A 12,546-nucleotide genomic window follows, 5' to 3' on the forward strand; every position below is an offset into this window, starting at 1 on the left:
GTCTCCAATTTTTTTGAAATATATATATACATACTGTATATATATCCCTGGAGTGTAAATAGCTCATCTGTATACAGTAAACACTTTCTTTTCTTTACATCTGCTCTATATTCCATATACTGTGTCACATGATCGCAATGCAGACGATTGGGCCAAAGGTCTGGGTGTGATCAGGGTATGACAGGTAAAGGTGCACGGTGTACAGTGGGTGTGTCTATCTCTCATACAGCCTCAGACAGTCATCCTGGCTGCACTACACCTGCACCCAGCACAGGGACCATGAGGACCATCCGCTGCTCCTACGCTCCTCTGGTAGGTGACAGAAGGCTGCCGGTACATTGTGTGCTAACCTTCTGCTATGTGTGTATTGTCGCTTGTTATTGTCATGGGTGACTGTGGCGAGGAGCTGATTGTCAGAGACTCTTCTCACCTTTCAGTTGCATAGTTAGGAATGACAGTCTACTTATTGGCATATTTCTCTTTTTTGATATTACATTATGTGAATTTAGTGCAAAAGGTGACCCATCCGATTGTCCACTGCAACCACTAGAAGAGCTTCGACATTTCTGCCAGCCCCTTGCTATATAGACATAATTTGCAACATTGCTGGGCCAGATCCACATACATTTAGATAGGCGCAGCGTATGTGAGATACGCTACGCCGCTGTAACTTACTTTTGAATTCTTCGAATCCACAAAGAATTCGCGCTGTAAGTTACAGCGGCGTAGTGTATCTCTCGGCGCGTAATTCAAACCGGCGAGTAGGGGGCGTAATTCATTTAAATGAAGCGCGTCTCCGCGCCGAATGAACTGCGCATGCGCCGTCCCTAAATTTCCCGCTGTGCATTGCGCTAAATGACGTCATTTTTTTTACTTAGATGTGAATTACGTCCATCCCTATTCACGGACGACTTACGCAAAAAAAAAAAAAAATTCAAATTTCGGCGCGGGAACGACGGCCATGCTTAACATGGCAAGTCTAACTATACGCCGCAAAATAGCAGCTTTAACTATACGCCGGAAAAAGCCGACTAGAGACGACGTAAGAGAATGCGACGGCCGCTCGTACGTTCGTGGATCGTCGGAAAAAGCTAATTTGCATACCCGACGCTGAAAACGACGCAAACTCCACCCAGCGGACGCCGAAGTATTGCATCTACGATCCGAAGGCGTACGAAACCGTACGCCTGTCGGATCGAACCCAGATGCCGTCTTATCTTGGTTTGAGGATTCAAACTAAAGATACGACGCGGGTAATTTGAAAGTACGCCGGCGTATCAGTAGATACGCCGGCGTACTCTCTCTCTCTGGATCTGGCCCGCTGTCTTTTACATACTGTGGCCCGGATTCACAGACATTGGCGTATATTTATGCCGCCGTAGCGTATCTTTTTTACGCTACGCCGACGCAGCGCAGAGAGGCAAGCACTGAATTCACAAAGCACTCCCTCCCAAATCTGCGCTGGGTTTCTCAGGCGTAAGTCGGCGTAAGTGGAAGTGGGCGTGAGCCATGCTAATGAGGCGTGACCCCATGCAAATGATGGGCCGAGCGCCAGACAGATACGTATTGACAACTGCGCATGCGCCGTCCCGTGGGTGCATCTCAGTGCGCATACTCACAATCACGTCGGAACAACTGCCTAAGATACGTTGGATCACTGCCTACGGCATGAACGTAACCTACGCCCAGCCCTATTCACGTACAGCGTAAACTACGTAAAATATGCCGGCTTGTGTTCCCTGGTGCAGCCCTTTGCATGGATGCTGCTGAGTTACACCTCCTTTATGGGGCATAACTTTAACGCCGTACGTACAACTTACGCGCACCAGTCGTAGCCTGCGCCGGGCGCAAGTATGATCGTGAATCGCTGTATCTCCCTCATTTGCATATTTGAATAGAAAATCAATGGGAGCGCCACATGCGTCCAGCGTAAATATGCGCCCACGATACGCTGGCGTAGGCAAGTTACGTCGGTCGGATGAAGCCTATTTTTAGGCGTATCTTAGTTTGTGGGTCGGCGCACAGATACGACGGCGCACATTTGTACTTACGACGGCGTATCTTGAGATACGTCGGCGCAAGTGCTTTGTGAATCCGGGCCTGTATGTTTAATAGTGGCCATGCACATTTTGATTTTTTTTATCCAATTGGTATGCAATTCGATCAAAACTGCAACCAATTGACTAGTCACATCCAATCGGTATGCAATTTGATCAAAGCCACAATCAACTGACTAGTCATATATTCCCTTCCGATCAATTTCGATCAGATTCAATCAGTCAAGTGGAAATATATTGATCAGTGTGTATCAATCAGCAGCAGAGTACTTGAATCATGTTCAGGAATACGATCATATGTTGATAATATGATTGATTATTTCACAATATAATAAATTATGATTGTATCTTAACTTGCAATGAAACCGTACTTCCCTGTGTGTGGCATATCGAACAAATGGGTCTATAGATCGAATAATCCTATCAGAAGAGATTGATCAGAAAAATAATTGTAATTTATGGAAGCGTGTATGACCACCTTAGTCTGACAATCTGATTGTACAATCTCCTTTAGATCTACTATTCACTTTGTAGTGCCGATCCTGACCTCCCTGGGGCCCTAAGCAAAATGACATGTCCCATCAAAGTTGAGAAGCGGGGGGGGGGGGAGGCTTTGGGGGGGCTGTCGAGAAGTTGAGAAGCAGGTGGGGGATGTTCTGCTGTCCGAAATGACATCTTAGGGCCCTTTCACACTGGTGCGTTTTTGTCGCGTTTTTGCCGCGTTTTCACAGTAAAAATAGCGCTATTAAAACGCTCCCCATTGAAATGAATTAAAAACGCGGTAAAAACGCTGTGTTTTATCGCAATTTAAAACACTCCGTTTTTACCGCGTTTGGAGGGGGCATGGGGAGCGTTTTATGAGCGTTTTAATAGCGCTATTTTTACCACGAAAACGCGGCAAAAACGCATCAGTGTGAAAGGGCCCTTAAAGTGAGAAGCGGGGGGTGCTGACTTCTTACCTCTTCTCCCATGCAGCCAGCGAGTTGAGGAGCAGGGTGAGGGGCCAAAAATGACTTCTCACCAGACGGGGCCTCTAGTCATTTGGGGGGCCCTCCGCAGCTTTGCGGGGCCCTAAGTGGCTTGCATAGTGAGCCTATAGGGCGGATCGGCCCTGCTGCCAGATTTGATTGACTAATTGATTGGATTGTTAAGGTTTGTTGTTATATTACATAGATTTGGTAACTCTTATGCCGCGTACACACGACCGAACACTGAACGCTGAAACTGGTCCGCGGACATGTCCGACCGTGTGTAGGGCCGACCGGACAATTTTCCGGCCTAGCGGACAGGTTTCCAGCGGACAAAAGTTTCTTAGCATGCTAAGAAACATGTCGGCTGGAAGCCGGTCCGTCGGACATGTCCGATGGTTAGTACGACTCATTGGACATGTCCGCTGGGCCGAAATCCCCCGCATGCGTCAAAGTGATTCGATGCATGCGTGGAAGCATTGAACTTCCTGGGTCGCGCACGTCACCGCGTTTGCTGTCCGCGGGGATTTTGGTCTGATGGTGTGTACACGTTTGCTGTCCGCGGACCGTTTTCATCGGACATGTCCGGTCGTGCGTACGAGGCCTCAGAGTCTGCCAATTAATCTTGCAACTACCTAAGGGTGTCCTCTTTTGCATTCAAGAAGTGTCTGGCGCCCAATAACTTGAACTATCTTTCACCCACCGTGCCTCACGACCCACCATATACAGAAGGATGTCAGCTGTCTCTGGCCCTGGAGGTTCTCATTAGACCTGGGACCTTGCTACATTATCGACACCTCGAAATCGGTTTGCATAATCCACGCAATCCGATTCTGGTTGCGGATAAAAAAAGGGTGCGAATGTGGTGCGATTTAAGCCATGAAAATACATGGGTCAAATGGCACCCCAGGAATGTGCTGCGATTCCTGTGCGAATTACACGTGGGGTCTCATACCACAATAGTGTGAACCCGGGCTAAAGAGTGTGAAGGGATATGCATGAATGGAATGTGTGAAAAATAAATGAACAATGAATGTATAAGTGGAAAATGGATGTGTAAACCTTTGTTGTTACCATGCAATTGCAAACTCACTGGAATTTGAAAGGATCCCATTCAGGTGTCTTGGCATGGAACCGCAGGGCAACACCTCCAAGTATGTGAGTACGTGATCCATTGGAAGTCTTAGCTTTAGACATCACGTAGCATTTTGGCTTCATTGCAAGGTAACGTGGCCAGAATGTACAAGCCCTTACATAACCCTAAGACAATGCGTCTTCGAAAGCATCGCACGTGCAATTGAATCATAATGTACTGCTGGTCGGTTCTAAAAACCAGGGACTCTTTAACCCAGGGGTGTCCAACCTTTTGAAGAGCGAGGGCCACTTAAGCAACTTGGTAACCAGCCAAGGGCCACAATGAGCGGAGCGGGTGAATGACAGGTCACAGCTACTCTATAGGCCCTCCGATCCGCCCAGATGAAAGGGGACAAACTCCTTTCTGTTTTTTGGATTGGAGGTAGGCGGGCGTAAACAGACATCTGTCGCTCTATAGAGGCGAAATGAGGGTCCCATTTGGTCAGGTCGATCGTGTGAAAAGGGCCCAAGACTGCTTTCACACTGATGCGCTGTGGTTTACCCACACCGTGGGTGCACTTTGCCATAGACTCCACCTGTGGCAAAAGCCGGCGCTGTAGTGGAAGCATCGGCTTATGGGGCTCTGCTTCGCAGCCACTTTCTTCCTCTACCACCAGCTTCATTCACACCACTGATTCTGTGGTATGGCGGGGGTCAGAAACCTGCGATCTGGGCTTGCCAATCCACCATTCCAGAGCAGGAGGTCGCTGGCCACATCAGAGGGCTCTGCGGGCCACTGGTTGGCCACCCCTGCTTTAACCCCTTGCCAACCCGCCACAGTACATTTACTATGGCCGGTCGGCTGGTACAGGCACAATCACGTACATGTTTGTCCCTGTAGCACAAGCTGATCAACAGGTCCCGGCACCTGCTGATCGGATCAGGGAATGACAGAAGAGTGCCCTGTGTCTGTAAACAACACAGAGCTCTTTTCTGTCAGCGGAAAAGTGTAGTTTTGCATGTTGCGATTTATCATGCGATTTATCATGCGATTTAACCGTTACAAATCGCACCCCATTGTCGGCAATGGAACCATTTAAATTACTGTGACACATCGCAGCAACTTTAAAAAAGGCTCCTGCACTACTTCTTTACAATTTCATTGCAACTTGCATAGACCAAACCCAGCTCCCTCCTTTTTTTTTTAAAATGACGTGCCCCACCCCCTCCAAAATCCATACCAGACCCTTATGCGAGCATGCAGCCCGGCAGGTCAGAAAAAGAAGGGGGACGAGCGAGTGCCCCCCCCCCCTGCAGAACCATACCAGGCCGCATGCCCTCTACATGCATGTTGATGGGGACAAGGGCCTCTTCCCGGCAACCCTGGGCGGTGATTGTCGGGGTCTGCGGGCGGAAACCACGCAGCACGCAGACCCCGACAACCAACAGCCAGGGTTCTGGGGAAGAGGCTCTTGTCCTCATCAACATGGGGACAAGGTGCTTTGGGGTTGGGGGGCGCAGGGCTGCCACAAAGCACCCCCCCATGTTGAGGGCACGCTGTTTGACACAGTTCAGGAGGGGGGGTGCTCGCTTGTCCCCATCCCCTTTCCAGACCACGCTGCATGCTCGGATAAGGGTCTGGTATGGATTTTGGGGGGACCCCCACGCTGTTTTTTTGGCGTAGGCGGTTCCCCTTGAAATCTATACTAGACCGAAGGGCCTGATATGCTCTTAGGTGGGAAAACCCATGCCGTTTTTTTTTTTTATTTGGCGTGGAGTTCCCCTCAAAATTCATAACAGACACAGGGCCAGATTCACAGCAGAGATACGACGGAGTATCTCAGATACTCCGTCGTATCTCTCAGAGTATCTATGCGACTGATTCATAGAATCAGTTACACATAGATATCCCTAAGATCTGACAGGTGTAATTGTTTTACACTGTCGGATCTTAGGAAGCAATACCGCGCCCGCCGCTGGGGGGAGTTTGCGTCGTAAACCAGCGTCGGGTATGCAAATTAGTAGTTACGGCGATCCACGCCGTTTTTTTGCGTTCGCTACGTTGCCGCTAGTCTAGTTTCCCATCGCAAAGTTAGTCGTCGTTTTTGGTGCCCTAACTTTACACAGCACATGTATGTGCTGTATAAAGTATGGCCGTCGTTCCCGCGTCGAAATTTAAAAATGTTTCCTTCTTGCGTAAGACGTCCGGGAATACGGAAGTACGCTACGCACGTCGCCGTTCGAAAAAATGACGTCACTTCGCGCAAAGCACAGCGGGAAATTCAAAAGGGAGCATGCGCAGTAGGTCCGGCGCGGGAGCGCGCCTAATTTAAATGGCACACGCCCCTTTGAATTACGCGGGCTTACGCCGGAGGCCGCCAGCGTACGTTTTCATGCAAGTGCTTTGAGAATCAGGCACTTGCGATGAAAACTTGCGGCGGTGTAACGTATCTACGATACGTTACGCCGCCGCGATTCTACGTGAATCTGGGCCACAGTGCCTGGTATTGTCGGGGATCAAAGTCGTATCCCTGTTGTTTGTTGTTTGATTTCCTTTAGATTTGCCTTCAACTATGTAGTGCCTGCCTGATTGCATACAAATTGAAAGTGTTCAGGTTTGACCTCATATTATATGGTTTTGGTAAATCTAAAGGGAAAAAAAAAAAAAAAAATCGGAAGAAAATTGTACAGTGTGTATCCAGCTTTAGACTCAATCATAATACAGGTCCAGCATAAGCACAGCCGACACTTGTATGATTCTATACATGGATGCACAAAGTCCATTAGAACTCTTCTCAGAAGATATTCCTGACTACACGGAGTATGCTTTGATCCTAGAAGTCATTGACCTATTGTAAAACTTGCAGTATGTGACGTAAATCTTTATGTCCCTAGCTTACCTGGTGCAGGTGTTCTCTCTAATAATTATCTTTAATTATGTCGTCTCACAAAGCAGTTAGGGAAATGGACCACTGGGAAATGAGAACAGCCTCAGACATAAAGCACAGGTGTCAATATATAGTTTTATCTGCACACTGGCCATACTATATCAGCCTATTTCCGAAAGACAAAGGGGCAGATCCTCAAAGAAATTACGCCGGCGTATCACTTGATACGCCGCGTAATTTCAAATTTTGCGCGTCGTATCTTTGTTTTGGTATCCCAAAACAAGATACGACGGCATCTGTGTTAGATCCGACAGGTGTACGTCTTCGTACGCCGTCGGATCTTAGATGCAATTTTTCGGCGTCCGCTAGGTGGCGTTCCCGTCGTAATCCGCGTTGAGTATGCAAATTAGCTATTTCCGACAATCCACGAACGTACGAGCAGCCGTCGCATTTTTTTTACGTTGTTTCCGTTCGGCTTTTTCCGGCGTATAGTTAAAGCTGCTATATGGTGGCGTACTCAATGTTAAGTATGGCCGTCGTTCCTGCGGATAATTTTGAAAATTTTACGTCGTTTGCGTAAGTCGTCCGTGAATGGGGCTGGACGCCATTTACGTTCACGTCAAAACCAATGACGTCCTTGCGACGTCATTTAGCGCAATGCACGGCAGGAAATTTTAGGGACGGCGCATGGGCAGTTCGTTCGGCGCGGGGACGCGCTTCATTTAAATGAAACATGCCCCCTACCCGCCGCATTTGAATTCCGCGCCCTTACGCCGCGAGAGATACACTACGCCGCCGTAACTTACGGCGCAAATTCGTTGAGGATTCAAACTAAGCCAAAGTAAGTTACAGCGGCGTAGCGTATCTGACATACGCTGCGCCCGGCGCAGATCTATGTGGATCTGCCCCAAAATGTATGTAAATCACAAGACTTGCTGAACAGAGTTACATATATTGTTTGGCTAGTAAAACAGGTCACTTGTATCTATCTCTGCAGTTTTTCTAGAGTTCAATTTTAATAAAATACATTATAAATATATATTAGTATCATAAGATGACGTGGAAATGTATAAAATAAATGGAGTTTGATTTGTATCCTGTAATATTACAGTTCTACTTAATATTCTGTGTTCTGAGGATCCATTGGGATTTTACTGTGTTTTTTATTTTGTTTTTTTTATTTTTTGTGGTTGAACTGGATGGACTTGTGTCTTTTTTCAACCTGACTAACTATGTAACTATGTAACTATGTAACTATGTAATTGTTTAACAAAAAAAAAAAAAATACATTGCGTTGCTCAAAGAAAATTAACAAATAAATACATGTGAATTCAAACAAAAGTGATAAGCATATAAAAAATTATCTCAATTCATAAAAAGTGAATAAATAAATCATTGGAAATTTAAATATTATCAGCAACCAACTCTACAAAATAAATACATGTCCAAACGTTCATAAAGAAACATGCAGCTAAATGAAGCCCAAGAAAGTTCCATGGGAATAGGTTCTCTCAAGTGAATGAAACGCAACCAAAGTGTTCCTATGCTTAAAAACTCAGTTGCCTTAGGGCCGACGTCCGTTTAGACCAAACACGTAGGGCGGAGTTACAGACAGTTAGGTAGATTCAGGTACAATGGATTATGTTTAGGGCGGCGTAGCCTAGCCTGTTTAGGCTACACCGCCGTAAATTAGCTAGGCTAGCAGTGATTTTCAATCTCCTTACCTGCTAATCTACGGCGGCGTAGCCTCAAACGAGCGGGCGTAAGGGCGCCTAATTCAAATGACTTGGAGGGGGGCGTGTATCATGGTAATGAGGCTTGACCTCACGTTTGAAGTTTTTTGTCACTGCGCATGCGCCGGGCGACTACATTTCCCAGTGCGCATTGCGGCTAAGTACGCCGTACGGGCCTATTGATTTCGACGTGGACGTAAACGACGTAAATCCAGATTCGCGGACGACATACACAAATGACATAAAAATTTCGATTTTCACGGCGGCAACGACGGCCATACTTAACATTGTTATTCCACTAGAGCCTAGCACTAACTTTACGCCGCCTATCTCTTACGTAAACGGCGTAAAGGTACTGCGGCGGCCTTGCGTACGTTCGTGAACGTTCGTGAATCGGCGTACAAGCTAATTTACATAATCTACGCCGGCCGCAATGGAAGCGCCACCTAGCGGCCATCCGAAAAATTTCAATCTAAGATAGGACGGCGCAAGCCATCCTATCTTAGATATGTTTAAGCGTATTTCTGTTTGAGCATACGCTTAAACATACGGCGGCGTAGATTCTGAGTTAGGCCGGCTTATCTGTAGATAAGCCGGCCTAACTCTTTCTGAATCTACCTAAGTGACGTCATCAACTGTGGGTATAGAATTGGGTATATTGGATTGTACGATATTTTTTATTTATTTGTTTTATTTATGGTTGAACTGGATGGACTTGTGTCTTTTTTCAACCTGACTTACTATGTAACTATCACTCCTGCCAGGGGTGCTGGATTTTTAAGTTTCTTCCTATGGGAGTAGATTTCCCATTTTTAATAAATGTTTTTTTTAATTACTGCACTATGAGCGATTCCCTTCCTCTTGCATGCGATACCTTGATATGATTGTTCTATGGAGGGACACGTGCATGCTCCCCCCTGAGCCGTCTAGTCTGCATCTAGAGCGGGCAACTCGGCCCTGCCTCTGGCTCCCTCGTCACAGCATTTGATTGACAGCAGTGGAAGCCAATGGCTGCTGCTGCTGTTATCCTATCAATCTGCCCAATGAGGAGGGAGATAGTGGATCATATTGGGCTCAGGTAAGAATAAGGGGGTGGGGCTCCAGTAGAACCCACTTTAAGTATTACTTCTTATTCTGGCACCCATAGGCATAACAAGCAGTTATCCCTTGCAGAAGGGGGAGAAGCCCAATTGCAAGGCTATTTTGTTGCTGATTGTATCCTGCAGCCTGTTTGTGCCCACTTTCTGCTTACACACATTCCAGCGATGGCTGTATGGCATATCTTAGGGCGGGTTTCCTGACGGTGGCAACGGTGGACCATGCTTGCACGTTGTGTCTTTAGAATGGTCCCTTGTAGTCTCCATCCAAAGCCTACCGTGTTTCCCTGAAAATAAGACCTACCCCGAAAAAAAGACCTAGCGTTATTTTCCAGGAGGGCTGCAATATAAACCCTACTCTGAAAATAAGCCCTAGTTTAAAATGTTTGTAACATCCTATAATCCACTCTATTACAGTAGTATATAATGTACAATGTGTGCGTTTCTGTAATATAATTGCGGGGAAGAGAGCTCCGGCAGGTCACAGAAGCGCCGAATGGCGCTATAACTAAGGTATTTGGCACAATTATATTACAGAAACACACATTGTACATTATCTAATACTGTAATAGAGTGGATTATAGGATTTTACAAGCATTTTAACTCAGTTCACACTGCGGATTCCTGTCAGGCAGGGAGAGAGAGGGGGAGAGAAGACAGCACATTACATGGTAAGACCTACCCCAAAAATAAGCCCTACTGTGTCTTTTGTTGCCAAAATTAATATAAGACCCGGGCTTATTTTTGGGGAAACACGGTGGGGCAGATTCATCAAGGGGATACGACGGTGGATCTCCTGATCCGCCGTCGTATCTCTGAGATCCCACGGTCGGATCTATGCGACTGATTCATAAGAATCAGTTCCGCATATATCTCCCTTAGATCCGACTGGTGTAAGTGACTTACACCAGTCGGATCTTAGGCTGCAATCTACCGCCGGCCACTAGGTGTCGTCGCAGTTTTTTACGCGTCGGATATGCAAATGAGGAGAACCGCTGATTCAAGACCGAACGCCCGCCCGTTTTTTTTTTTTTTACGTCGTTTGCGTTCGGCTTTTTCCGGCGGATAGTTACCCCTGCTATATGAGGGGTAGCTAATGTTAAGTATGGCCGTTGTTCCCGCGCCGAGATTCAAATTTTTACGTCGTTTGCGTAAGTCGATCGGGAATACGGATGGCCGCAATTGACGTAGCCGCCGAAAACATTGACGTCCTAGCGACGTCATTTGGAGCATGCGCACTGGCAAATTTCGCCGGCGACGCATGCGCAGTTAAATCGGCGCGGGAACGCGCCTGATTTAAATTGTACACTCCCCCAAGCCGCAGAATTTGAATTCCGCCGGGGGGAGTTACGATCCGACGGTGCAATTTTCGAGGTAAGTGCTTGGTGAATCATGCACTAGCCTCACAAAATTGGACCGGCGGATCTAAAGATCCGCTAATCTATCTGAATCTGGCCCGGCATGTGACAAGCTGACAACGCAAGAGCACAATTGGAACAAAGGAACAGTGCGTTGTCACCCGAAAAGAGGAAGTACCTAAACAAGAATGTTGATGGCAGGATCACCAAGTACTATTTTATTAAAGCTGCAGATCTAAATATATTAAAATGTACTTATGAAACAACATTGGTAAAGCTTATATCATATTTTATCGATTTTTACATATGCTTTAAATAAACATCGACTTTATGCTACAAAAAAACGTTTTCAAACCATCTGACAGCAAAAAAGGTTTTCTGCCATTCAGCTCCAACCCCCCTTCCTTGTACCCATCCACATTGCCTGCCTGTAATTTTCCTGTTTAGTATTTATGACCCACTTGTCATTGAAGTGATGTCTGTTGTCCTGTAATTGGAAGCAAGGTTAATGTCCTATGTAACTATTATATACAATGTTGGGAAGGCGCAGTGTTTATACTACAAGCTTTTGCATGTTTAGCCAACACGGCATCATTTCCAACCGTGTTTACTCCAATACAGTGACTGGTCAGAGTGCCATGCTGGGAGGATTGGGAAACATGTTGTCTGTACCCTGCAGTGAGGAGGGGGAAGGAAGATCCCTGACCTGGGCAATCCCACGGATGGTTCATCCGGATTCATGGAGTGTGAAGACAACTATTGATAGACTCCCCTGAAGGGGATGTTATGGAGAAGATGTGAAATGAAGCATGTGAAATAACAAGTTCTCAGTTACAACACCTATTAGGACAGTGGTTCTCAACCTTCTAGTGCCGTGACCCCTTGATAACATTTCCCAAGTTGTGGGGACCCCTAACAGTAAAATTATTTTCGTAGCGTGGGTTGTCAGCACCCAAGGCAAGACAAGTAATTTGCGCCCCTAACCCACGGACATTTAGCGTCCTTTCCACTCGTACAGTATTAAAACCCCTTATGGTACATTTTAGGATGTACCACTCTTTCTCTTTGTTCTCCTTTCTTTCCCTTTTATCTCTCTCTATCCTAATTTCTTCCCCCCCCCCCCAATCCCTCTCTAGCCGTTTATCTTGTTCTTCCTCTCCCTTTTTCTTTGTTCCTTCCCCTCTTTTCCTGTCCCTTCCATGTATTCTCTATTTTTAGTCCTTCTTTTACTCCCTGGTGGGGGGAATGGGATGAGTGGCAGTGCTGGTGGGGAGTTGGGATGAGTGGCAGTGCTGGCAGGGAGTTGGGATGAGTGGCAGTGTTGGCAGGGAGTTGGGATGAGTGGCAGTGCTGGCAGGGAGTTGGAAGGAG

At 46.7% G+C, this 12,546-nt stretch overlaps 1 protein-coding gene across 1 annotated transcript in view; it reads left to right on the forward strand.

The window, feature by feature from the left end:
* Positions 1-206: 206 nt before the first annotated feature.
* TLDC2 (TBC/LysM-associated domain containing 2) overlaps positions 207-12,546 on the forward strand; it is a 30,618-nt gene continuing 18,278 nt past the window's right edge. Inside the window, exon 1 of the mRNA XM_040330663.1 lies at positions 207-312. Coding sequence (XP_040186597.1) covers positions 280-312 — 33 coding nt within the window. The 5' untranslated portion in view covers positions 207-279. The remainder of the gene's footprint in view (positions 313-12,546) is intronic.

Source organism: Rana temporaria, chromosome 12 (genome assembly GCF_905171775.1).
Source record: "Rana temporaria chromosome 12, aRanTem1.1, whole genome shotgun sequence".
NCBI classification, from domain to species: domain Eukaryota; kingdom Metazoa; phylum Chordata; class Amphibia; order Anura; family Ranidae; genus Rana; species Rana temporaria.